General features: G+C 39.7%; 1 protein-coding gene across 1 annotated transcript in view; it reads left to right on the top strand.

The window, feature by feature from the left end:
• The window catches only part of Ptprk (protein tyrosine phosphatase receptor type K), a 517,652-nt gene that overhangs the window by 113,816 nt on the left and 377,350 nt on the right, over window positions 1-26,486 (top strand). The window contains 1 exon segment of the mRNA XM_021224035.2: window positions 11,507-11,629. Coding sequence (XP_021079694.1) covers window positions 11,507-11,629 — 123 coding nt within the window.

The following is a 26,486-nucleotide window of genomic DNA, read 5'->3' as shown; positions in this document are numbered from 1 at the left end:
CCCACCACATATTCACCACATCCACTTTTCTGAAAGAGGACCAAGGAGGAAGTTTTTGTGAGCCATGCTGCCTATGTGAGTCGCTTGTTTGCTCTGGGCCTGACAGAAAGACTGGCGTTAGTGATGCGTCCATGGTGAACTAATGGATCTAATAGCATCAGCTAATGCATTGGCTGAGATGATAATGATATGCAATTTTCTTGTTATAAGTTCAGAAAGTGGCACAGAAAACCATAACTCTTTACTATTAAGATACGTTTTAAGGGACTGGGGAGATGACTTCTTTAGTAAGAATGCTTACTGCTCCATCCTGAGGACCTGAGTTCAGATCTCTAGCACCCATAGAAAAAGCTGCATGTGGTCCTGCGTGCTGCTGTAACTTCAGTGTTGTGTGGCAGGACAAGTTCACTGCAGCTTGCTAGTGGTCAGTCTAGTCCAGGTTCAGGAGAGACACTGTCTCAAAGAAATAAAGCCAGGGATGATAGAGCAGGAGTGATGACATCCTCCTGTGGCCTCCACATATGCTGGGGTGTGAGCATCTTCCCTCAGAAGCCTGCATAGACTGTGTGTGTGTGTGTTTGTTTATATACACATACGTGTTTGGAGATCTGTCTGTCTGCCCGTCTGTCCGTCTGTCTATCTATCATCCGTTTACACACAAGCACACGTGTATCACTCACATACATACACACAGACACAAAAAGCCACAAAAGAACCTGTTTAAAGAACTGTGGAAAACTCAAATATTGTATTGTATATCCAGTATATAAATCAAATTTTAGATACTTTGATAGTAAAAGGGCTCCAGTTTCATAAAAAATATAGAAAAACAATGCTTCACTTTCTTTTGAGATGCATATTAATTGCCTAAAGTAGTTTCAAGTCTTATTATTTTGTGTTTTTTAAAATCTTAAGTGAACCGCTAATCTTAAAATGTGATTGAGCATATTTTAGACAGCCTCTTCAGTCTAGTCTAAAATTTGAAATTCTACACAGGCCTTTACCTCACTTCTAGAAGCCTGGGCCATGGAATTTTGTTTTCTTCAACCTCTCACAGTGCTCCCCTCATCATGACAAATGACCCATCACCCATGCTTGAGTGGGGTCAGGAGCAACTGCAGACATAACCCAGAACATGTCCTGTGTGTGAAGTTGACCAGTGATTCACTGGGAGAAAACAAAACACAGAAGGGCTCACGTTTGAGCTTGGGTGGCTTCCAGCTTTACCATAATGTAAACATGGCTTCAGTTGGGAATTTTATTTTTCACTACATTTATTCTCAATTACTTTGTTCAGTGGTTTCCTTAAGATTGAGTATCTAGTGCTAAGTGCAAAGGATGGGATTTTTGCTGGCATAGTTAAAAGCTAAAAGATAGGAAAAGAAATTTGGATGTATATATCCACTCACATTTTTTTTTTTTGCGAAAAAAACCCCATTTCTTATCACAGTTAGTGTGGCCGTAGAAGGAAATATTGTCAGAACAAAATTACTGTTATTAAAAAAAGTTTTATTTTAGTGTTTATAAGATCTCAAGTCTGTGAGATTCCACAGCTAGTGACTGCTGAGAGAGGGAGAATTAACCTCTCCTGGGAATCAACCCCCTGATTGGGGTATCTAATACCAATGGTCAGCCCTGAAGCTATATACGCACATAAAACAAAATGAACTCTGCAGGTTGCATTTATGTATTTGTGCTTATATGTATATATATATATATATGAGAACAATAAAGTAAAAGAGGCTAGCAGTTTGAGAGTGGGAGGCATAGCAGGGGGTGGTGGGAGAGGATATGGGAGGGGCTGGAGAGAGGAAAGGGAAGTGGAAGCCACCTAATTACACTGTAATAAAAACATAAAAAAATAAAACCAAATTAAAAACCCAACATAGCTTGTTTATGTACCTTATGGGAGAGGTGAATCATGAAGCTTGCAAACTAACTGGGCCGTGTTATCTTGCATGAGTTTTACCTTAACTCACCCTATTTAAATATGATTATCTGTTGAAATGACTAACCAGACAGACTTTTATAGCTATGCAGCGTGTTAGTAACTTTTCCTGTTGCTGTGACCACAATACCAGACAAGAGGCAACTTAAGGAGAGAAGGGTTTCTTAGCTTCGTGGCGGGGGGGTTGGGGGTGGTGGTGACGTCCCATCCTGGAAGCGGGGATGTTGCAGTGGGGACAAGGGAAGCTGATCGAATTCTGTCTGTAGGCAGGAAACAGAGGCGGATGCTGATGCGAAGTTCGAGTTCTTTTTATTCAGGCTCTGACCCCATCTCACAGTGCTGTGGCCCACTGTCAGGGTGGGTCTTCCCAACTCAGCTAAGCAGAAACTCCTTCACTGACTTTCCCAGCCTTTTGTCTTCCATGTGGTTCTGTGTCTTGCAACTTGACAGTATTAACCACCTTACCCAGTAAGGACGCTTTGCTCTTTGTGGCATCAAAGAGGAGCGAGCGACTTCAGCATGTGTGAGTTCAGGTTTTTCTTTAGAGGATCAGGAACCTGGCCAGTGTCATGGATGGAGTTGGATTGGGCACTCTGTCATGATCAGCTTGTAGTGCCTAGATTCAGTCTATTCTTGGTGTTTTCTCCTCCCTCCCTCCTTTCCTTTATTTGTCTGTTTGTTTCTTTCTCTCTTAGTTTACCTTAAAGAGTTATTCATTTTATTTTATGTATATGGCTCTTTGGCTGTGTGTGTGTGTGTGTGTGTGTGTGTGTGTGTGTGTGTGTGTGTGTGTGTGTATGTGTATATAATATCATGTGCCTGCCTGGTGCTCAAGGAAGCCAGACGGCTAGACTGGGGATCCAGACAGAAAGCTTTGAGACACACCATGTGGGCACTGGGAACCGAAGCCAGATACCAGGCCTGTGATTTTAGCTGTTCCTGTTCCTCTTTGGTACTTCCTGGTCTGCTACCATGAATGAATATTATTTTTTTCTATCTTGAGGTACTTTTTATTAATGTATCTCCCCCCTCCATTATTTTGGGGGAAGAATCTTATATAGTAGAGGCTGACCACAAACTCACTGCATAGCTACCCCCCCCCGGAGACAGGGTTTCTCTGGCTTTGGAGGCTGTCCTGGAACTAGCTCTTGTAGACCAGGCTGGTCTCGAACTCACAGAGATCCCCTGCCTCTGCCTCCGAGTGCTGGATTAAAGGCGTGTACCACCACTGCATAGGGCACAGCTGGTATTGACCTCTGAATCCTCTGACTTCTATCTTCAGAATGCTGAGATTAGAGACTTGTACTACCACCTTTTAGTAAGACTCTTTTCATCTATACGGTGATTTATAAAGCTTCATCTTGAGGTTACAAGACGTCACATGTAGGCCACCAGGGCTGGCCATCTCTCAGTTTTGTGCCTATCCTCATGAACATGCAAGGTGGTGCCGTACAATTCCTTCTGCAGTTCTATGGACCTTAAACTTTTTGGGCAGCAGGTGTCATATTTCTCTCCTCTTTCAGCATCCTCAATATTTGACTTAGGACAGATGGATTGGTTTCAGATTCCATCTCTAGATCAGTTTCCTGCCGCTGCCTGCCGCTACCCATCTTGATTTATGTAAAAATAAGCTTTTAACCAGGTTAAGTTCTAGCAGTAGTTTTAAGACTATTTCAGATGAGAGTGATCTAAGCCATGGGCCACATCCAGCCTTCCACCTGCTTTGGGAGATGTGTTAATCCAGTGTAGTCATGTTATTTGCCTATTTTTCCCCCTCTGTTGAACTGGTTTCTTGCGACAATTAGCACAAATTGTGTAGTTGGAACAGAAATTAAATGAAACCTGAAGTGTTTCCTGACTGGCTTTGCATAGATAGTTTTTTTTTTTTTTTGGTTTTTATGAGACAGGGTTTCTCTGTATTGTTGTCGAGGCTGTCGGTCCAGCCCAGCCTCGAACTCACAGCGATCCGCCTGCCTCTGCCTCCCGAGTGCTAGGATTAAAGGCATGTGCCACCACCGCCGGCGCATAGATAGTTTTTGATCACTCCTGATTTAAGGGTGGATTTCCTGTTTGAAAACATACATGGTAATTGTTGCGGGAAAAGCTGGTTGTATAGAAACCACTCTGTAGTCTCCTGGCTAATTAAGTTGAAAGATGTCGCTTTTCATTTAAGATCTAGCTGTTAATTATCTGTGTAGGGTCAAGACTGTATTGCCCATGTTCAAACTGAAAAATGGCCCAGGGATATAGAAAGGGTATATTTTATAGAAAGTTATTAAGTGTAAGTAACTTTATTTGTGAGGATTTTGACTAATCCTCACACCACTTCATGGTAGTTATTATTGTGCTGACATTACTGGGGAGGGAATTGAAATTCAGAAAATTAAAATAACAAAGCTATGCATGTACTTAGCCACACTCCATGCTGTGTCTAGATGCATCTTCTCTGCTATCTTCTAAGTGTATGCCAGGTCCTTAAAATTGCTTAAGTCTCATGAATTGAGGTGCATGGTATTTGAATATTACTTCTTTGAGGAGAAGGAGGGGTGTGTAATTGAGCTGCTTGCTGCATTCTCAGTTTTATTGGAGGGTGGTTATGTAGTCAAAGTATAGAACTTGCTTTGGAGCTTAGACAATTTAAATAGGGAGTCTTACCAGCTACGTAATACTGGATTATACATATTAAACATGTATCTTCAGTTAGAGGTGGAGAAACAATTTGATAATCAATGGGTGTGTTTGCAATGAGTTCTTTCCTCATCAATAAGAGTCACTCCTCCCTATCCATAAGTGAAATATGTTAGGGCTTTCCTTTCCTTTGCAAGGAGGTAGGCTCAGATAATATTTTTACATACTAGTTAATTGCAAGCAGCACAAAAGGTTTTCTTCTAAGTTTGGATTCATTATCTTCCCAAAAACTCTCATTCATAAATTTTCTGAGTTTTTTCCCCCCACTTAGGTCCTCAGGGGCACTAAATTAGAATGATATATTATGAGTCATCCATCTTCTCCTAAAGGCATTAGTTATTTGTATGTGCTTGAATATTTTTTTGTGTGTGAGTCTGTGTGTGTATTTTAATTTTCATTCAGGAATGAAGAAAAACTTTTGCTGCTGTTAGGGCTGACACAGACACACACTACCTGGGCATTGATCATCTTTGTCAATTCTCATTTTGTACCCTTCATATTCCCAGAAGTTGCGGAGCTAATGGGAAACAAAAATCTTTGAAGACATCTCAGCATCTTTCGGGGGAACATTATTTGAAAGCCATTTCTCTATATTTTCCCAATGAGATGTATTTCTGGGAATAAAGATCCTCTCTGATCAACTGAAAAATCAGTCAAGAGTGACATGTCCTTTTTAACCTTCAGAGTTATTTTGGTGGGGTATATTGGCTTCTTTGGGCATTTTGTTTTTCAAATCATTGATTTTATGTTGTATTTTCGTAAGATTAATTTTTTGTTATTTTAATTGTGTGTGTGTGTGTGTGTGTGTGTGTGTGTGTGTGTGTATTCACATTAGCATAGCATCTGCCTGTGGAAACCTGAGACATTGGATCCCAGTGGAGTAGGAGTTGTAGGCACTTGGGCATCCCCTGGCCTAGGTGGATTCTTTGCTCTAACAGTGTGTGCTCTGAGCCATTACTCTAGACCCTTACATTTCGATTTCTAATTATCACAATAAAAGGAACTAGTCAAAGCTTGTTTAATTTACTACTGAATTTCTATCCTGTATTAGTTTTTCTCTTGTCCCAGAATGAAGAAATGCTATTTGAAATAGGTTACCAACTAAGTAAATGTATGTTATTTCTCAGTTCACAACTGGTAATGGTTAATTTTTTTTCACCTTCCCAAGAGTCACCATACAGTTGTACTAAAGATACTCTATTTTCCAACATATTTCATGATTTTCCGTATGCTCTTTTAAAGGAGTATAGTTTTCCAGCATGCTTTAAGCTAACAGGAAAGGTTTCCATGTCCATAGCAAAACGGAGCTTGTTCTGTGGAAGCAGTAAAAACCATGAGAGATAATTCTGTTTGTTTCCTGCATTTTTACTCAGTAAGTAAGGAAATGACAAATGGGTCAATGTCCTGGAAGGCAGAATGTGGAAGATTCTGCTACAGTGTCTTTTTCTTTCCTTTTCTTTCCTTTCCTTTTCTTTCCTTTTCTTTTCTTTTCTTTTCTTTTCTTTTCTTTTCTTTTCTTTTCTTTTCTTTTCTTTTCTTTTCTTAGAGACAGAATTTCTCTGTGTAACTTTGGAACCTGTCCTGGAACTCACTCTGTAGACCAGGATGGCCTCGAACTCACAGAGATCCACCCGCCTCAGCCTCCTCAGTGCTGGGATTAAAGGTGTGCACCACCACTGCCTGGTGATTATTACAATGTCTTTTCAAAGCCGGTCTTTCACAGATTCTGCAGAAGGAGTTGTCCAGGCCTTAGCGACTATTTATTTATTTATTTATTTATTTATTTATTTATTTCCTAGCTGAGACTTGTTTAACTTCACCAGATCCTGAATATTATTAAAAAGCTAGGCTTCATGACTGAGGACATAGTTTAGTTGGGTATTTGCTTAGCATGCACTGTTGTTGTGTCCTCCGGGCCAAGATCACTGGGTGTGTTGATTCAGGTCTGTAATCCCTGAGCTGGGGAAGTGGAGGCAAAAGGATTCAGCGTTCAAGGTCTTTCTCACCTCCTTAGTGAGTTTAAGGCCGGTCTGTGCTATATGAGACCCTGTTTCAAAATACCAGCAAAACCAACCAACCAACCAACCAACCAACCAACCAACCAACCAACCGCAGCAACAAAGCAAAAACCAAATAAGAAGACAGCAACAGCAACAAAAATACAAAAGAAGTTTGACTTTACATAAGATTTGAGTTTTGAAAAAGTTATTTTTTCACAATTTATTTATGTATTTAGTGTGTGTACATGTGTACATGTATATATGTTTGTACACAAATTTGGGGGAGTTGACTTTTAAAGTTAGCTCATCAGGCTTGGCAGCAAGCACTCTCACATTTCAAACCATACTGGCCTCAGAACTTGTTTAGTGTAACTCAATTTATTGTCTTATTTCCCAGAAAGGGTTCCATCATGCACATGCCCTGTTATTTAACAAATGCTCAAGAGTTCTTCCCGGGGAGCCCATGAGGCTCCATGCCTGCCAGAGGGACCATCAGCAATCATTGCTTGTTGGAGACAGGGTGTCGTTTCAGTGGTGTAGTCACAGACACTGTCCTTGCTCTACTGAAAAACTTCCCACTGACTTTCGGGCAAGTGACTGTAATTAAGTTTTAATGGGCTGTATGCAAAATGAAGACAGGGAAATGGAAGGGGGACTATGAAGACTTGTTGAGAAGGAAGATGCCAGAGAGAGAGAGAGGAAAGGAGGTTGGGTAGGAGGAATGGAGGTCAAGATAATTGAAATTCATTATACAAACATATTAAACTGAAGAAGAATCTAAAATTTAGATATTGATGTACTGAGGACAGATGTGCTAATTTAATCAATCAATTAATTTGTGTGTGTGTGTGCGTGCGTGCGTGTGTGTGTGTGTGTGTGTGTGTGTGTGTGTGTGTAAAAGATGAATGGTTGGGTTTTGTTACTGAATGTTAACTTAGCGCCTAATGCTTTGAATGAACAGTTGAAGTTTAGGAATGAAAAAAAAATCAGTCTGATACTATATTCAGCTGACCTGGGTACAGATCCCCTGACATGGCTTATAGCAAGGTGGACAGACACTTGTGATGTGAGAGCTAACCCTTAACTGAGTGATCAGCAGAGAGGAATCAGCAATCTGAGATGCTCTTCAGAAGTAATTCTCCTCCAGGGGTCAAGCACCTTGGTCTCCACTGCTCAGATGTGATTTGCTGCTACCCATATGTTGTCTTATAACTAGGAGCTGATAGAGTAACTGAAAACTGACAGTGCCACCTCCCTCATATTTCTCTGCAGACCAGAATATTGTCGGCACCAATTCAGACTTGCTTGCCACCTACTGTTTCTCCTGTAGCTGGGTGAAACTTAAGATTTATTACCTTCATTTTTGTTGATGAATTAGAGCTGTGGACCCATACTATGGCTCTTCCTCCAAAAGGAATGAATTTCTTTGGAGATACGTACAATGACTGTGGCTTGTTAACATGAACTCAGGTTGCCCTGAATGTCATGCCCCAGTGTAGAAGTGGTTGCACGAGCTTTGTATTGTCATAGAGCATTCGCAGTCATGAATTGATGCATGCCCACAGCTCACTACAAAGCTAGAACTCTCTGGAACAGGTCATAGATATTGATGATTTCTTTGATTAGTATGTTCATGCAACCTAGTGCTAGGCTAATAACTTAGTTATCTGACTAAATTCCCAAGGAATATGTTCTGCCTAATGGTGGGTAGCATGGTAAGTCCTATATGAAGAGGTTGCTAATAAATGACTATTAAGGAACCTCACGGTGATTTTGGCTTTAGATCTCTAATTCTGTAAGTCTCCATAAGCCCAGAACTTTAATGAGTCCAAAGACTCTTTACTGTAGGAGTCACTTTCAGAGAACTCTAGATAGCCTTATTTCAGCATCTCTATTTTATTTTGAGACAGGGTCTCACTATACAGCCTTGGCTGGCTGGAACTCACTGTGTAGACCACATTGGCCTTGAAATCACAGATGTCCTTTACGTCCTAAATTTTGGGATTAAGGGTGTGTACGAGCACATGGCTGGGGGCATTTTGCTCTTAAAAACTGTATGTCAGTAATGTGTTTGGAGGATCATATATCATAGAAGCCCATGCTGACCCTGAAATCATCAATAGAAATATGGTATGATAAACTTTGCTCAGGATGTATGTTAGGGTTGGTGATGAAGTACAGCACTGATGTAGCATATACAAGATCCCAGCAAGTGCACTTGTCTCCTGTTCCTTACCACCCCCTCCCCAGCCATCCATTTAGACAGGATAGGAGGTGTTATGTGTACCTGTTCTAAGTCGGAACCATATTGCTATGTCAGTTTAGCTTATTCCCTTTTCGTACTCCATGAGCTTCTGGTTGTATGGTTTTCTCAATGTACCTCTGGATAAAACATTTTATTTGTTTCAATGCAGCCATAGAATAATGTCTAACTTCCATTTATGGTATCTGAAACCTTCCATATTAACTTATGTTTCTGTTTTACCCTTCCATGCTTTTCACAGCTATTATTCAAAAATGTTTCCCAGCCCCTGACTGACATCACCAAGTTCCTTTATGCTTATGACAATTTTTCCTGTTTTTTTCCCATTTACTATCTCATTTTTATGTGTTGCTTTTCTTCTTTTGACAGGAAGAAGCAAGATATCTTTTTCTTTGTTTGGTTTTTGTTTTTCAAGGCAGGCTTTCTCTGTGTAGCTTCGGTTGTCCTGGAACTCATTGTGTAGATCAGGCTGGCTATAAACTCAGAGATCTGCCTGCCTCTGCCTCCTGAATGCTGGGATTTAAGGCTCAGCAATCAAGGCTTCTTAAGAGAAACTTTTAGAAAATATTTAAGTGGGAAGGGATTGGAGGTGCTTAGGAAAAGGAGAATCCTGGTTTAGTGAGTACAGTCAGTCTCGGTTCATTATTTATTTGCTTGTTTGTTTTTAGAATTTTGATCATCTTGTTACCACATGTCTCTTTCTGTTTCATTCATCAGCCTAGAGTTATTGTATTTAATTTCTTGTCCTCTATACTTTGTCTTCAGGTCACTAGTCTTGAGACAGAAATTCTCAATAAAAAATAGAAGGTGAGAATGTGCTAGTGCAGGTTTACAAACATGCTTTCCATGTAGTAAATAGGTCTGACCCCTAGGATTAGAACTTATTGCAAAATAGAAATCGAAGATTCATCTTCAAGGATTTTTCTTACCATGCCAAAGACAAATCTATCAGTTAACAATTTCAAGATCCTTTTGACACAGTTCTGATGGAGCGGTGATAAGCAACATCGGCCCACTTGTTTTGTATAGCTATTCCCCCTGTTACTGATAATCTGAATACCTGAGTCTACAATTAACCATGCCTATGAGGGTCAGCAATTCTAGCCACTTGTCTTCCAAATGAGTCAATGTGATTTCCACTGCTAGTTTAAATTTGTGTACAGAGGGCACCCAGACCCGTGTAAAGGATAGTGGGGTCCCTGGAGTCATCCATTGCAAAGCAGGGAAGTCTTTTGGGGCTGCGATAGCAAATTCTATTTGTGAAACTTTGCCCCTGTGATGTGAAGATGCATTTCCTAGCAACCTTCTTTTGAAGATTTTAAATGAATTAAATTAATTTTAAGTGAAATTAATTTTAATGAAAAGTACATCATTTTTCATGAAAGGCTGTGTAATAAAGGTCACTTTAAACATATTTAAAAGACAATAATGTGTTTTTTCCAGCTGCTAGGCTGTGGGTTATAGAGAAGGGTTATTGTAGTCATGAGCGACGTGTTTGAGAAAGGCTTTGGGGGTGGTGGAATTCTCTGTCTTTTACAGTTTTGTTGTCGATGGTGAAGACTGTGTCTTTCAGTCACATCCAAAGTGACAAACTTTTGATGAGCAGAGTGACACCAATTTAATGGTCTTAAGTTTACCACCTGTTAGCTGTTCCTGCCTGCCGTAGAATTCCCCAAGTTTCCCCACACAGATCTCCATGGAAACTAAGCAAATAAGCCACTTGAAAGGAGTCAGGTTATTGGTTTTTCTCATTAAAGCCACCGCTAGATTTTCATTAGTGGTAATCCATTTTCTCTCAAGATTAGACATACAGGCCACTTCTTATTTTCCCGATTTGAGTAAACTGAATAAGTTGACTTGTGTGTACCTTTTGTAGATGAGCTGAGAGGCAAAGGTTATCATTTTCCTCCTGCTATACAGTCACAGCCGAAAGCAAAGCTAGGTAGGCCGGAATATGACCGCTGCAAAAGAGGAAAGGCTACTCTCACCATCAAAATCAGTTCACTAAGGAAAGTGGTATTCATTCTGTGCTTCAGTTTCCCTCACTTTAAAATCCTAAGCTGTGTTTGGAAATGACAGAAATAATGTACAGAGAAGCCTACCCCAGACCTCAAGCACTGTTTATACCCTGGTGGCTGGTGTGTTTAATTTAATTTGCTGTAGTAGAAACTATAGACATCGTTTAAAGCAAGAGATTGTTAAGGCCTAAGTATGAACCTCACTGTTTTGAGCTTTCTTTGCAAAGAAAGTTTTTATACTTTCTGCCCCCTTTGCAGTAAAACTGTCAGCAGTGTTTGGATTGTAGTTTTATAAATTGAAGTAAAGCCTTATTGTATATATACACGCACGTGCGCTCGTGTGTGTGTGTGTGTGTGTGTGTGTGTGTATTCTTTTAAAAATAATCCAAAGCCTTGGCTTCCCTTTTGAGGGCTCAGCACAGTAGAATATAATTTTTGGTAGGACGAGTGGGCAACAGGAGTATAACTGACTATTAAGATCACGAGTGTCATGGTAATTACGTATTTCACCCAAGTACTTGCTTCTTCACTGCTTCCCTCGCACGGAGAAAGTGTAGAAGATAACCAGGTTCTTTGCTTCCCTTCCTAGGTGGCTGTACCTTTGATGATGGGCCAGGAGCCTGCGACTATCACCAGGATTTATACGATGACTTTGAATGGGTCCATGTCAGCGCGCAGGAACCCCATTACCTGCCCCCTGAAATGCCTCAAGGTGAGTTGCGTTACCCCAACTTAGTGGCCAGGGAATAGTTTTCAAATGAACATCATTTTCTCATTTTATATGTAACAATAACAATTCGTTACTATAGACTAATTTATTATTATTGACCTATTTGGTAACATGTAAAAATCTTAAAATATTCTTCACCTTTTCCTTAGCAATGGTCTATAATCCCTCCTCTTCAGGGATTCTGACTGCATTTTTCTTTTTGCCTTGGGGAAAAACAAATCTGTAACTTGGTAAACATTGTTTTATTCCCCCTCTTAATAAGAAGTCAAAATGACTAAATCTGGAAAAAAATAAGCTCAGAGCAAACAAAATTCATAGGAAAATGTTACAGAATTCAGTTATTTGGAATATCTTCATCATATTTCACTGTGATCCAGTTAGCCTATGGGAAAACACTTAGTAATATATGATCAGGAGAGAAATTGTCTCCTCCTCCCACAGAATGTGAGTATGCCGCTGGCTCTGTAGGGAGCCTTGGAGACAAAATTACCAAGTGGAGATGTTTTCTGAGTAGACTTCCTAGAAATAGGATAGAGACTTGTTTCTTACTCACGTAGAGCTTGTTTTAGATATTGATTTTTGATTTTATGAGGTAGAATGATTTCTGATTGCTGAGGACTGGTCATGATTTTTCTGTGATTTGTGAAAAGCATATCAAGATAGCATATCAATATATACCTTCCACTAAATACAATATGGGACTAGTGCTTCAGCTCTGCATATTGATTTTGAATTAATTCTCAGTTGTGTGTTTACAATGATTTGATTAATTACAAAAACCAGAAGTAAATTTAAAATTTGAAGCATATTACCAAAGTAAACAAGTTATATTTAGAAAAAAGGAAGTAATTATATGTAGAATTATGTATGTATGAAACATCACATTCTTGCATCATGTTATAAATCATTTAACTGACATGTTGATTTTCTACTAGTAATTTCTTTTGAAGTATCATTTCAGCATTTTATTGTATTATATAAAGATAGCTTAAATTGATTTTTCTACAAATTCAGAATGTCTATCATAATTGACAGTGAATTTTAGACATCACCACTGGAAATGCAAGCATCAATTCTGGCGAATGTTTTAAAAAATTGCTAGTTAATGATTCATAAAGCAAAGGAAAAAGCATTGATGATGATCAACAGAAAATGACAGTCGAAGCAAATAAAATAAAACCCAAACCATAGATCTCTAAAAGAGGGTTGTAAATAAAGGCAGTGAGCATATTCTTTGGAGATATTTTGTAGAGTTTTATTCTGTGAAGCATGCCTGGATTAGGTAGCTTTCCCTGGCTGAGTTGGCAAATGGTAATTTTGATGTTAGACAAAGACATCATTTTCTTTGTGGAGGAATACACTGATGGGCAGTCTTTAGTTGACAACCTTGTTTTCTTCTGCCTGACCCAGCCTGTTTGTCAGACTCACTTCATTACATGTGATGGTTTGTGTTCTTCTTTCAAAGGTACATAAATTATTCCAGCTCATTTTGATTAAAGAAACCACTGTTCGTCTTCACTTGAGTTTTCTCAGTGGTATATTTAGACTTACTATTTCATGTAATATTAAAAAGGTGGGCCGTAATGCACACATTTTGACTGTTTATCATCAGAGAATAATCAGAAAGACGTTGATTTATGGAAATGTCGCCATTGCTAATTGCTATTGATGGTGGGTAATGAGTGCTGAGGAGAATGTTCAGATGACCTTGTTGGTTCACCTTTTACGCAATTACTTAATCATTGGTTACACTAAAGGGTGATATGCACTGAAAATGAAAGTGTTTGAAATTCAGCCATATCCTTCAATTAATAGTACATTAAATAATTAATCATGCAGACAAAGGGAAAAGGTCACGGCACTTTTTTTTTCCTTTCAGAATGTAACTATGTTTAGTCTGAGGAGAAGTGAGAGAAGTACTTGTGTTGGGCGTTACCTTTTTCTTTCTTCATTTTAAATGCATGAGAGTGTTCATGTGTGTTCACATGCATATATGTGTTTATACATGTGGGAACAAGAGGACAATCTTGGGTGCTGTTCCCTGGGAACTGCCCACCTTGGTTTTGAGACCTCTCCAGTTGGCTTGGAGCTTGCAGAGTTGGCTTAGCTGTCTGGCCAACATGGGTTCTGTCTCACTCTCTCTATTTTGTCTTATAAGTTCTAAGTGCCTCAACCTCATTCAGCACTTAAAAAAAAATCTTTTAATCTTTGGTGAGACATAGAAAAAAGGGTGTCACACTGGAATGATAGTTCTTTTTACAAGTTTTTTTTTCTTTCTTCCTTTTTCCTTATATTCTTTTAGGGAGCTGACTGAGCACTAATCTGTCTATATTGGCAAAGAGGACATGTTTAGACTTAGGAAATTTTAACAACCTGTTCTAGGGAGTTGGCTGTTAAGAGCACTTGATCTTTTAGAGGACTGGGTTTGATCCCCGGTACCCACAGGCAGTTTGCAACTGTCTACAACCCCAGTTCCAGAGGATCTGATGTCCTCTTCTGACCTCCATGGGCCCCAGGCTTGTACATGGTACATACATACATATATGTATGTAAAATACTCATATACATGAAATAAAATAAATCTATTTAAAAATTTTTCATGACTCATCATTTCTTTTCCACACAGATAGGGAGGCTTGCCTACTACTTCATTTACTGAAAACAAACAGAAACAAAAGACACAGCCAATCCCAAGAATCTGGGTCCCATGTCTGAGGAAGTCTGTTTGTCTGAAACAAACATGGTATCAAACCCTCTGTGGTTCTTGGACATTGTTAATTATTGAGTTGTAATTGGTTTTCAGAGGGTTAATAAAAAGAAATGCGAATCAACAGTTTGGAATAATAAGGTTAGAATAAGGAAAATAAGGAATTAACTTCTCGTGAGAAATATGCAGCTTTTAGTGACTGCTTGGCACATTCCAGAGCAGTTCTTAGCTTGTTAGATGACTATAATGATGACAAAAGGACCAGTGGATGTTTGAAAATAACGTGCAGAAGCACAAACACTTCATAAATGAGTCCTGAGGCCAAAAGTCATGTGAAAATAGGAAGAACCGTTCATTGGTGAAATGCAAAGCTGCGGCACCCCTGTGACACCAGGTGCAGCCGACAAGAATACAGAGCAAGGGAAAGCCTCTCAGGCCACTGTGGGCCACAAATCTGCATAGTCACTTTGTACAGCCTAATGGCCAGCTAATCCATTCTTGGATATGAGCCCAGAAGAACTGAGTACATGTGTTCATTCAGGGGAATGTGCGACTGTATATAGCATCGGCACTCTTAATAGTTCCACGATGAAGACAGCCTGAATTCTTGTCAGTAGTACAATGTTCCAAAGCGTGGGAGTGTGTGCGTGTGATAAAATCAGACCACAGTGTTGAGAGAATCGACTCGTACTATACATAGCGATATTGATGGATTTCATGAGCATCATCAGGAAAGGAAATCAGACACAAGTAGATATTGTATTTTACCTCCCCAAGTTTCAGAAATAGGCACGCTGATTGATGAATCAGAAGTCCGTGTGTTAGTGCTTGCCTTGGGAGAGGCTTGAAGGAGATAGCTGGATGCTGGATACCCTGCTTATTTCTTGATCTGGGTGGCCTGGAGCTGCTGCTCTCAGTTAAAAAAAAATTACAGAGTTTCCGATGGTGAGTTATTTTCTGTCTGTATCTTCTAAGTTAGTACAACACAAATGAGTAAGACTAGTGTTCAGAGAATACTGTTGAGAAGCTAGAATAATAATAATTTTAATGTTGTAGGTTAAGGTACAGAGACCTTAGATGATAGACAGTTTTTTTCCACCCTGGATTCCACTCTCTATTCGTCTTTGGGCTTATATATGTTTTCTTCTCTATTTAGATTTGTTTTTTGTCCAGTTATCCATTCACCAAACTGTCACTCATTTTTACTGAATTTCCATGTGACCCTCTGAGGGGTGAGGAACTTCCTGGCTGGCATGGACCTCCTGTTCTGTCCTCATAGCTTGACAGTCCCTCACTCTACTTTGTATGTGTGTCAGCTGAGGGTATTCTTGGAGTTTCCATTTTATTTTCCCCTACTGACACATAATGTCCCTACGCACATATAGCATTCTTAAAAATTTCAGTTTCCAAAGACACCATTTTATTTTCTTCAGACAAAAATGGCAGTTTCTATAATTCAAGGTTTAAATTTTTTTTTTTTGTAAAGGGCCTGTGGGGGATGGCTCAGGGGACAAAATACTTGCTGTAAAAACAGGAGGACCCAAGACCCCGGTACCTAAGCAAAAAATTGGGCATGACTTTATGTGCTTGCAACCCCAGAATTGGTGGTGGAAACAGACAGATTCTAGAAAGTTGCTGGCTTGCTAGCCCAGTGGACACAGTGATTTTCAGCATCAGTGGGAGACCCTGTCTGTAAGGTGGGGAGTGACAAAAGACATCACTGGGTGTCTCCTTATGGCTTCTACTCAGTTGCACCTGCTCCCACTGCTCCCCATATCTCCCCCACCTCATACCATGCAGACACACCACACAAGTAAATAAAGATTTTGCCGGGCGGTGGTGGCACATACCTTTACTCCCAGCACTCAGGAGGCAGAGGCAGGTGGATCTCTGTGAGTTCGAGACCAGTCTGACCTATAAGAGCTAGTTCCAGAACAGCCCCCAAAGCTGCAGAGAAACCCTGCCTTGAACCCCCCCAAAAAAGAGAAAATATTTTTTTTCATAATTTGAGAAAGATTTTCCCTCTTAAAGCAACTGAATGGAAGTTTTTGTTTCTTAAATATTGTAATGAGTAATTTTAATGTGATCAGAAGACTGTAATTATTCAGTAAATGTTCACACTTATAAGTGATATCATCTATTTGGGATATGTTTAAATGTTATTAATTAGTATAGGAGGAGAGTCGGCACTTTCTCTTCCTTGTTTGCCTGACTGATCAGTCTTCTACACAGAACCTGTTACAATAATAAAGCAGAGAAACCACAGAGAGTGTGGACAGTGGACAGAACTAGACATTGTTCTTTGATCTTATACACATTTTTGTCTGTGATCTTGATTGTCAAGGACTCTTTTATGCTTTGACCACCAGAAACGAATTTATTTGCCCATTTGACTGTCTGTCCTGGTCTAGAACTGAGAGTGAGGGACATGATTGACGTATCAATATATTTGTTTTTCACTGAAACTGTAACTGTGTTTTCCTTTGAACACGTTTCTCTGAAATGATTAATTGCCTTTTACTTTAGAGTCTCTAGGGCACCCATTTGACAGTGTTGCAAATTATGACTACATTAGACTCCACCTTCAACTCAGTCTTTCTACTACTAAGATAAATCACTGCATGGAGTTTTTACCTTCAGTTGCACATACTGTATGTTTAAAAAAATAAAGGCTCCGTTTCACATTAATCGGAAGGTGGAAGGAGGAAACCAGTTCTCCCTCTTGTAAAGCTTAGTGAGGTGTGATTCAGCTTATGGCCTCACAATTTAGAAAACAGATGAAATTATGCGAGAGCGATGGAGACATGAACAATGCTACGAAATGGACCTTTATATTAACTTGTTGCATTTAAAACCGAGTCTTTGTTTTCTGAGATTTTAAGATTGCTTTATTAGCTGGGTTGTTAAACTAATACTTAAATTCTTTCAATACTTACTTGGTGAACTTTACTCTTCTTGCATATTCAATGGGAACATGCTTTTGAGTCACTGGGTTTGGTACTTTCTTCTGCTGGTGGTGAAAATGCAAACTTTGATGTCTCCAGTTAAATACATATGACAGCATGGATGGGGAACTTAAATTCTGTACTTAAAGATCCTAGTCTATCACCACTCCAGCTCCATCAAGGTGGTCACCTGGAGGAACACTCAGAGGCCTTCACGCTAAGACTTTAAGGTAAAGTTTGAAACTGGTTTTGCTAACTCAGACCCTTTTGTATGTGCATCTCAGAGACAAAAGTTAGCTATCAACAAATAGAAGATTCCTCAGGGTTTTTTTTTTTTTTTTTTTTTTTTTAGGAAATCTCTCCTTTCTCTCCCTGCCCCCTCTGTGTGTGTGTGTGTGTGTGTGTGTGTGTACCTGTGTCTGCAGGTGTAAGTGTGTACTCACAGTTCACAGTTGTGTAATGGCTTGTGTACAAAGGTGAGAGAGTCCATGGACTGCCTCAGATGTCAGTTCCTTGTTTGAACTACAGTGTCTCTTGGTTTGCTGTGTTTGTCGTTCTAGCTGGACCCTGAGTTTCTAGGGATTTGAATCTGTCCCTGTCCTTCTTGCCAGAGAAGGCCTGGGATTACAGGCCTGCTGCATCTGGCATTATGTAGTAGGTACAGAGATCCAAACTTCACCACCAAAGCTTGTAGGACAAGTGTTCTATCCATTGAGCCATTAAATCATCACCCCAGCCTTATATACATTTTTAAATCCTAAGAGCCCTGTAAAACATGTGACATTGAGGTGAGTAGACAGTCAGACAGTCGCTTGCTTACAGATAATCAGGACAGATCAGTAATTTGCCACAGTACAGCCTTCTCCTATGTTGTTATAGCCAGGCTGACATATTTCCTCAGCTCCAGCTCGGATAGTTAAGTCCACTGTACATTGTTACTTATTTTTTATTTAATCTACAGTGATTTTCTACTGTTGGAGAAACTAAACTAGCACACTGTTTGTTTTTAGAACTTTAAAGTTTCAAATGACTGTCTCTTACTCTCCTAGGGAAATATCCTCTAAGATGCACTGTACTGGGAGTGACTCCAGAGCTTCAGGCTTCCCTCCGGAGATGCTCATCCTTTGGAATGATGCTTTGCCCTTCCATGCACTCACCTTCATGTTATTTTGAGTTATTTGATGACCACTTTCTATCTGTCAGTCTGAACAACTTTTAGAAACACTTATTATCCTCTGTGTCATTAGTGCACGTGTGTAAGAAGAAAAAAACCCAAGGACTCACTGAAGAAATCTGAGTAAAGTCAGGGTTTGAAAACAATCTTAAGGCTTTGTTTACAGTGATGTATTTTAGGACAAGAATTATGGGCTTATTTCAATGTGCTCTTCCAAACCGTGTCATCATTATGTCTGTCGGTGTTTTTGCAGGTAGACAAGAGAGTTTACCACATTTGATTTCCTGATTAAAAACACCAAGAGTTGGAGGCAGGGTGAGGTGTGGAAGTGAGAAAGTTTTAGGGGGGACTTGAAGGGTAAGCCACTAAGGAATGGGTGATTTTTTTAATGTAAGGATTATTACCCTTATGGACATAAATGCAGCATGAAGAATGTCTAAATTATAGAGAACAGAAATGGCATGCTGGGACAGGGCTTTCTTCCTGCTATTTCAGGTACATGATATATCTAAGTTAGATATGCTTCAATATATCTCACAGGGGGAAGGCAGTTTAATATTAAAAGAGAGAATTATATTTGTGTCACTACTAGAGAGTTCCAACTTCCTACATGAATTACAGATAAGAATATAGAGTCATTTTTGGAGTCCATTTGGCCATCTTTAACATGTACCTTAAAATCAATATGTAGTCCCTCAAAAGAAAATTACTTTTCTTGGGATGAGGGTGACTTAAGCTCTGGTTATGACCTTATATTTTACCTTTCCAAAAATAAACTTGTCTCATGATACCAGTACCTATCTGAGTTTGGGAGCTTGTTAGCTTCCAAGCACAAGAAGGACCGCATGGAAATAAAGAGGCCCCAAAGGAACAATAGACAAATAATTAAAATAGTGATTTTGTAAAACTCTATGTGAAATTAACACTTTCATCATAGCATGATACAAAATATGTTTCTATACTCAATTATATCTAGAATGCTCTACTACCATGAAAGACTGTTAGCCTTCAAATCTAATTTATGCTGAGACAATGATCATGCTATTTTAAAGGGTTCTTTCCTCTTCCCTAAAGAGGAAATTATTGACTGGGAAACATTTCTCAACAAAATCTGTGTGGTTTGTGTCTTTAGAGCCCATGGCAACTTAGGGAGGTCTATGAGATCGTTAACTCTTCACTTAGCAACATAGACTAAGAAAATGCCGATGGCTTTTAGAAAGTCCATGAGAAGCATATTTAATAGGACACTTTCAGAGAATTCACTGATTGCTATGGCTTTCTTGACTCCCCACCGAGTTCTTCAATACTTGCTTATTTATTAGGTATGAAATGGAGTTGGCAACTCTGTGTGTGTGTGTGTGTGTGTGTGTGTGTATGTGTGTGTGTGCCTATGATATGTGTATGTGTACACAAGTACATGCATATGCATGTCTGGAGGCCAGAGGTCAGTGGTGTTTTTCTTCATCCCTTACTCTTTTAGTTTTTTTTAAAAGATTTATTTTCATTGATTTTATGTGTATTAGTTTTTCACGGCATGCATTCTTGCTCACTGCATGCCTGCATGATGCTCACAGAGGCGGAAGAGGATGCAGGTTGTTTTGTTGTGCATGGCTGTGAACTGTCACGTGGGAAGTGAACTTGGGTTCTCTGCAAGAGTATCACGTGCTTTTCACTGTGGAGCCATGCCTCCAATGTTGTCGTTTTAGTTTTTGAGAAAGTGTTTTTCTGTATCTTGAGCTTCCCAGTTTGTCAGGACTAGCCGGCCAGCAGGCCCCAGGCAGCCCTTGTCCTTTCTCCATCCCAGAATAAACACCACTAATGACTTTTTTTTTTTTTTTTTTTTTTTTGCTTAGATTCTGGAGAGATTGGAATTAGGTCCTTGTATTTATGTGACAAGCACTCTGCTAACTGAGTCATAGTCCCAGCCTTGGGGGTGGCAAGTTGATATTTGAAAAGTCCATTTTTTTTCTTGCTATATCAGTCTCTGTCCGCCCAGAGATTTACCATCTACCCTAATTGGTCCAATTTATATCTCGTGCTTGTGTATGTCAGTCAGTGCTAAGAGGAGAAAGAGCTCCTTCACTGCTGACTTTCCATCGGGATCACTCTCCTCACCAGTGTGGGGCCCAAGCCGAACGCAATGCCCCTTTACCCTAATTAGTGCACATAGCCAGGCAGATGTTGCTGGAACAATGGTGGGGCGGATGCTGAGTGGAGAAGGAGCAGGCAGCTATGATTGAGCTGTGGTAGGATGAATGTGGAATTACAATTTCAACACCTCTGTTATTTCAAACCTTAAGAAAAAAAAAGAACTACATATTTTTCTATTAAGATTCTTAAGGAAGCAGATTGAAAACTTCATGCCTATTTCAAGGACTTCACCCACGTAATTTCTAAGTGTAAATGTGTTCTATCTCCTAAAATCAAGTCATTTCGCTTGGAAAGAATCAGCCTTTCTGAGTGTCACTTGGGCTAGGAGTCCATGAATTATACTAGGCACTATTCCTGCTTGCTGTAAGGACTGTATGGGTATTGGCAGATTCCATACACGAATACTGTCTTTGTCCCTTTGGCAGCCTTATCATTCCCATTTCGGTCAGAATATAGTACTCCATAAAACGCAAACACTTTAGCTGCACAATTGACTGTCTGTTACATTTGTCTAAGGAGGAGGCACACTCTTAGGGTACTTGTTCTGTTAAACACCTTGTCATTGAAAGTTTTTGAAAAACAAAATCCGAGTTTAAAAAAATACATATTTTTTTTTTAATATTTGAAGGGTTACTTTAGAAAGTCAAGTGTTTTACTGAAGACTAATGATAAAAATGAAGAACTTTGTCAGAAACCATTTAAAGAAACACAGAATTATCGTTTACTGTATACAAGGCCCTGAGTTGGATCCTTGATTTTGGGGTGTGTGTGTGTGTAAGCTTTCATACACACACATGTGCGAGTGTGCTCATGCCCTGTGTGCACCCAGTCTCCCCCTCACACACTGGTATCGTCCCAAAAATATAATGTGCCTAGGTTCTGTTTGTCACTTGTCCGTTCCTGAAGTTACGTTTAAGTTGTCATTAGTTACTGGGTTTGGAGGCTGCAGTCCTTTGAAGTTGGCTCTCTGGGAGCTGTGGTTCCGTGTCCTGGGAGAGTCTGGCTGTTAAGTGACTTCAGCTGCCTGGTGGGTGAGGCTTGCTTTTGAAGACATCCTAGTTAGCAGTCAAGGCCCGATTGTAGAGGACTCAGTTGGTGGCACCTGGGCTGTAGAGAGAAGCTTCCAGCTAATGTGGTGGAATGCAGAAACCTCTTGCTGAGTGACAGAGTGGCCGGATTAGTCACTATCAGGGAGAAGAGCAGAAATACCGGGGCAGAGGCTTAGCCATTTCTTTTCATTTCTGTTTCCCCAAGAATGATACTATGTGAAGAGTTTTAGGGTATTAGCAGATATCCCGAGTCTTCCTATATTTGAATTATTATGTCAGACACTTTTTATTTTAAACTTATTTTTCTTTTATTTTTGATGCAGGGTCATAATGTAGCCTGTGCTTGCCTGGAATTCATAATGTAGACCAGGTTGGCCTTGGACTCTGAAATCCGACTTCCTCTGCTTTTGGGGTTTGAGGTGTGAGCCACCATACGTGGCAAGAAACTTATTTCTACACTACTAAAAGTTTCCTGATCAAATTTCATATATGCATTGACCGTGTCTAACACGAAGCTCTTTTTCCTGTATAGCTCTTACAGGGGTGCTAAGTGATGACAATGACAACAGATGTAATTTTTTAGCATTCTGGTTTTATTCAGGCACCAAATGGAATCTTTGTAACTGACCAAAGTACTTTAAGAAATCCTGGTGACAGTTTAAGAAAAGCCCAAGGTATATAATTAGGCTCTGGACCATCAACATTCCAACGTCCTGAGAATTTTATCTCTCTGAATTTTGTGTTTCATCTTGCAAAGAAGGCTGGAGAGTGACTAACACAGTAGTCTATGTGACCAAGAACCAGGGAGAGGAAGAGGCTTGGGAAGCCTTAGGCAAAGGAGAGGCAAGGACTATCAAAGTTACTCTGACTTGGAGAAAAGCTATTGAAGGAAGCCCATTGCTTTTCTTTGGAACTATCCTTTGCAGGTATTATATTTCAAAGCAAATACATTTCTTTCTGAAGACTTTTTAGAAACAATTTCTTAGATCAGTGAAGTTTCTTCTTTGTTTAATTTCTTCCATATTGTAAAGCAGAGACTTACTGTCTTGAACAATAATGATAGTCTATCTACCTTGTACTTACATCTTATTTAGTTTACAGGAATTCTACTTAGCTATCAAGTATTTGTTCCTGAAAGTCAGATGTTCTCAGTGGCCATGCTAACCATAGCGAGTTTTCTACGACTGTTATATCACTGTTATTTTTGCTTCACTTGTATTAAACCAGTATCTCATTTGTGTTGTTTACCACTGCATTGCACTCTCTTTCTCAAACCTCTAAGTGGAAAAAAATTAAAATGTGTTATATTTCTAACAAAAACACCCATGGTAAAGAGATAGGTAGATGGTCTTGTCAAGGAAAGAAACAGCCTTCACCTCAAAGAGATAAAAGACATGATTCATTCTGGACCACAGCCCTAACGGGGACACACATTTAGGTTTCCCCAAAGACAGTGTTTCAATGTGGAAGCCGTTTTGTAGAGTTGTAACAGAACAAAGAGAGTTATGTATCAAGACTTTAAAAAGTCTCTTGATAGAAACGTCAGAGAGGCAAGATCTAGCAAGATGGGGCATCTCTCTCATAGGCCTCAGATGCTACTGATGACAGACAGCCTTCGGTTTGGGGTTGGTAGGAGCCACTGGCCTGATAAGTTAACAGATCCCACAAGGTTTTTATCTGTTAGTCACAGGATGTTAGTTCCGACACAGAGGTGGGGAAGGATGGCCATTCAGGGCTCTGAAACTAGTCCAAGATAAAGTATAATTGGCATCTGGATCTGCAACATTCCAACTTCTCCACATCACTGCTGCCCTAATCAATCAATCAATCAATCAATCAATCAATCAATCAATCAATCAATCGGTCCTGCAGACACAGCTTCTTTCCAGTAATTTTCGTTCACAGTCCAGTGCTTCAAACAGTTGCTGTTTTTATTTCAGGACTGCTTTCTATGAAAGCTTGATGACAATGTAGGAAAAGTGGTCTTGATTTTTTTTTTTTAAATCGCACTGAATTTTGAGTCTTATGCTAGAAAGACTGGAGAGTGACTGAAATGGCTTAGCCAGTTGCTTTGTCTGAGCAATATTGCTAGGTACTAAGTAATATGCATGCCTTCATTGTAGTCCCTCTTAGCATTTTAAAATATTGATGATCTGTGGGTATTATTTTTTCTCTTTCCTGCCCCCTCTCCCTTCTTTGCTGGGGAATGAACACTAAATTTTACGGCATTTTTCCTGCTACTGAGTGACACAACCAGCCTCCTGTTAGCTGTGTAAGAAGCTACTAACAATGTTAAGAGTAAATTGAAGCTGAAGTCGGTGGCATACACCTTTAGTCCCAGCACTCATGAGGCAGACCGAGTTTGAGGCCAGTCTGATCTACAGAGCGAGTTCAAGGACAGCCAAGGTTACATACCCAGTTCAAGGACAGCTGAGACTTGAAAAGATAAAAAAGGACATATAAATAGTTACTTGGGTAATAAATAATGAAGGAGTCACTGAAAATCTTTAGAAATGTGAATTTGCTTTTGTCGGCCTCCCCTCCCCCATAGCATGTATTCATTATATTGGAATTGGGGATTTTTTTTGAATGCCTTGAAATATTGAGTGACAATATTACAAATGAAAAACTTGAGTACTTTACGTCAGGGTTTTAATTAACAGAGTGTAATGTAACTAGAGTGGAAGATGATACTATTGCCCTATTGTTTGTGTTTATGCATTTTTCTACCTGTTAACTTGACATTTCATCTAATGTCTTCTAGTTTACTGTGGTTATCTGGGTGTCATTGACTTTTTAATCTTTTACTCCATTTTGAAATTGACGACAAGGCTGACCGTTGCAATCACGTGTCACTATCCACTGTTGAAGGTCACATTTCTCATAGCTTTCTTGTTACTCTCAGTGCTCAGCCTGGAAGATTTCTTACTTAAGCAATAATAGTGGCCCAAAGATGCTTGGGGTTTGCTAGATTCATATCTGTGTGCGGGAACTGACTACCCGCAGGAACCAATATGTCATCAGAGTGGATCGAGCATGGAAACAAGTCCTGCTCTGAAACAGTCACTGCCCGTTTGTATCAGTAGGTTATGTGTGTCTGCAGAGATAGCACACCGTAATTGCACACACTCCTCTGTGCTCACTGCCCATTTTGGGGGGTTTAAAATCCCAAATCAAGTGTATCATACAAGTCATTTGATAGTGATAGTAAGAAAAGCCTTAACTTACTGAAAGAAATCTACCACATCTAAGAGAAAATTCAGACGATTGCTGATCTTTTACTTTAATAAAATAATAGTGTATAAATAAGCCCGAAAGGGGAAATAGATTAACCCTCTTTCACATTCAGATTCTATTGTTTGGGATCTTACTAAGATGTTTAACCTTCCATTTTTCCATAAGCAAAATAGAAATAAAATGATTCATATTCACTCTCTCATTTTGTTGCACCATTAAAGTCCAGATATTTGTACAACATCTGTCAGTGCCTAGTGTGCAGTTGTTTTGTAATAAATCTTATTCAAACTTTCCCCTTTGGCCCCAAGGTGACGTGGCTAGTTAGTAATCTCATTAATCTGTAAGAAGTTGATTTGAATTCCTTTCAGTTTATTTTAGCAGAGAATAATGTACCTGGCCATTATACTTTTTCAGTGGACCATTAGAAATCATTTCATGTCCACTTCAGACATTATCCTGTCCATGTGATTTCGACCACATACAAGCATTTTGCACTGAGACGCCTAATGATGCCAGAAGATTATTTTTGAAACTGAGGTGATGTCTTTGTCTGGGTCGCTGAACTTTTTTTTTAGGGAACTGCAATCCTTTCTCTTTTGCTCATGTTTGTCTATTGTCATTTACTCACACACTCAAAGATGATGCCCTTCTACACAATCTCCCCGGTAACTCTTACATCTGATTCCCCCTGCTTCTACACAATCTCCCCGGTAACTCTTACATCTCATTCCCCCTGCTTCTACACAATCTCCCCGGTAACTCTTACATCTCATTCCCCTTGCTCCCGAAACCACTGGCCACATCCGGACTTTAAAGAATTCAGTCTTTTATTTGCAAAAGGTTGTTTTGCGAACCTTTTTCTCTTTGGAGAATCATGTGTGTAGGTTTTTCTCTCTGCTCTAAGAGACTGTCTTGAGGCTCTGCATCACTGTGACCAAAGCCCTATTTGCTGGCGGAGAGGGGAGATCTCTTCCCGTTTTGCTCATCCACCTCATTACCTGCTATCCTTGGGAACGCCCGGGAGTAAATGGCTTTGAGTTTCATCGTGCTTGCCATTATGGCTCACTGTTGTTTGTTCTGAGTGATGTCCGATGTGAAGCAAACACCTATACAAACATTATTAAATCCATGGTGAACACGAATATCGAAATAAGCACCTAGGCAGGTTGTTGTCCCCTGAAGTGAACATCCTAGAAGAACAAGGCTTTTACTACCAGTCTAACTGACCACTGTTAGGGAGGAATGAATAGTAATCCTGCATTTTCAGACCATGTGAATGTCTGTATTCTGGAAAGGAAGTTGTATTTCCAGAAATACTAGGTCTTCATTTTCTTCAACGCTTGATGGGGGAAAGAAAGATCCTGCGTCACACACTTAAGTGTTTCTTACTTTTTAGTCTTAAGTATTACATTTACCTATTTATTTTTTGTGTGTATGCGCATGCATGATGTCAGATGTCAGAGGATAACATATGGGTGTCAGTCTCTCCTTTCACCATGTGGGTCCCAAGAATTAAACCCTCAGGTCATCGGGTGAGACATTTTGCTGGCCCTGCTTCAGAACCCAGACTCTGATT

This window comes from Mesocricetus auratus, unplaced genomic scaffold, assembly GCF_017639785.1.
Source record: "Mesocricetus auratus isolate SY011 unplaced genomic scaffold, BCM_Maur_2.0 Super-Scaffold_100018, whole genome shotgun sequence".
Classification (NCBI taxonomy): domain Eukaryota; kingdom Metazoa; phylum Chordata; class Mammalia; order Rodentia; family Cricetidae; genus Mesocricetus; species Mesocricetus auratus.
Note: the sequence above shows the minus strand (reverse complement) of the source record. Positions and strands in the feature narration are given on the sequence as shown.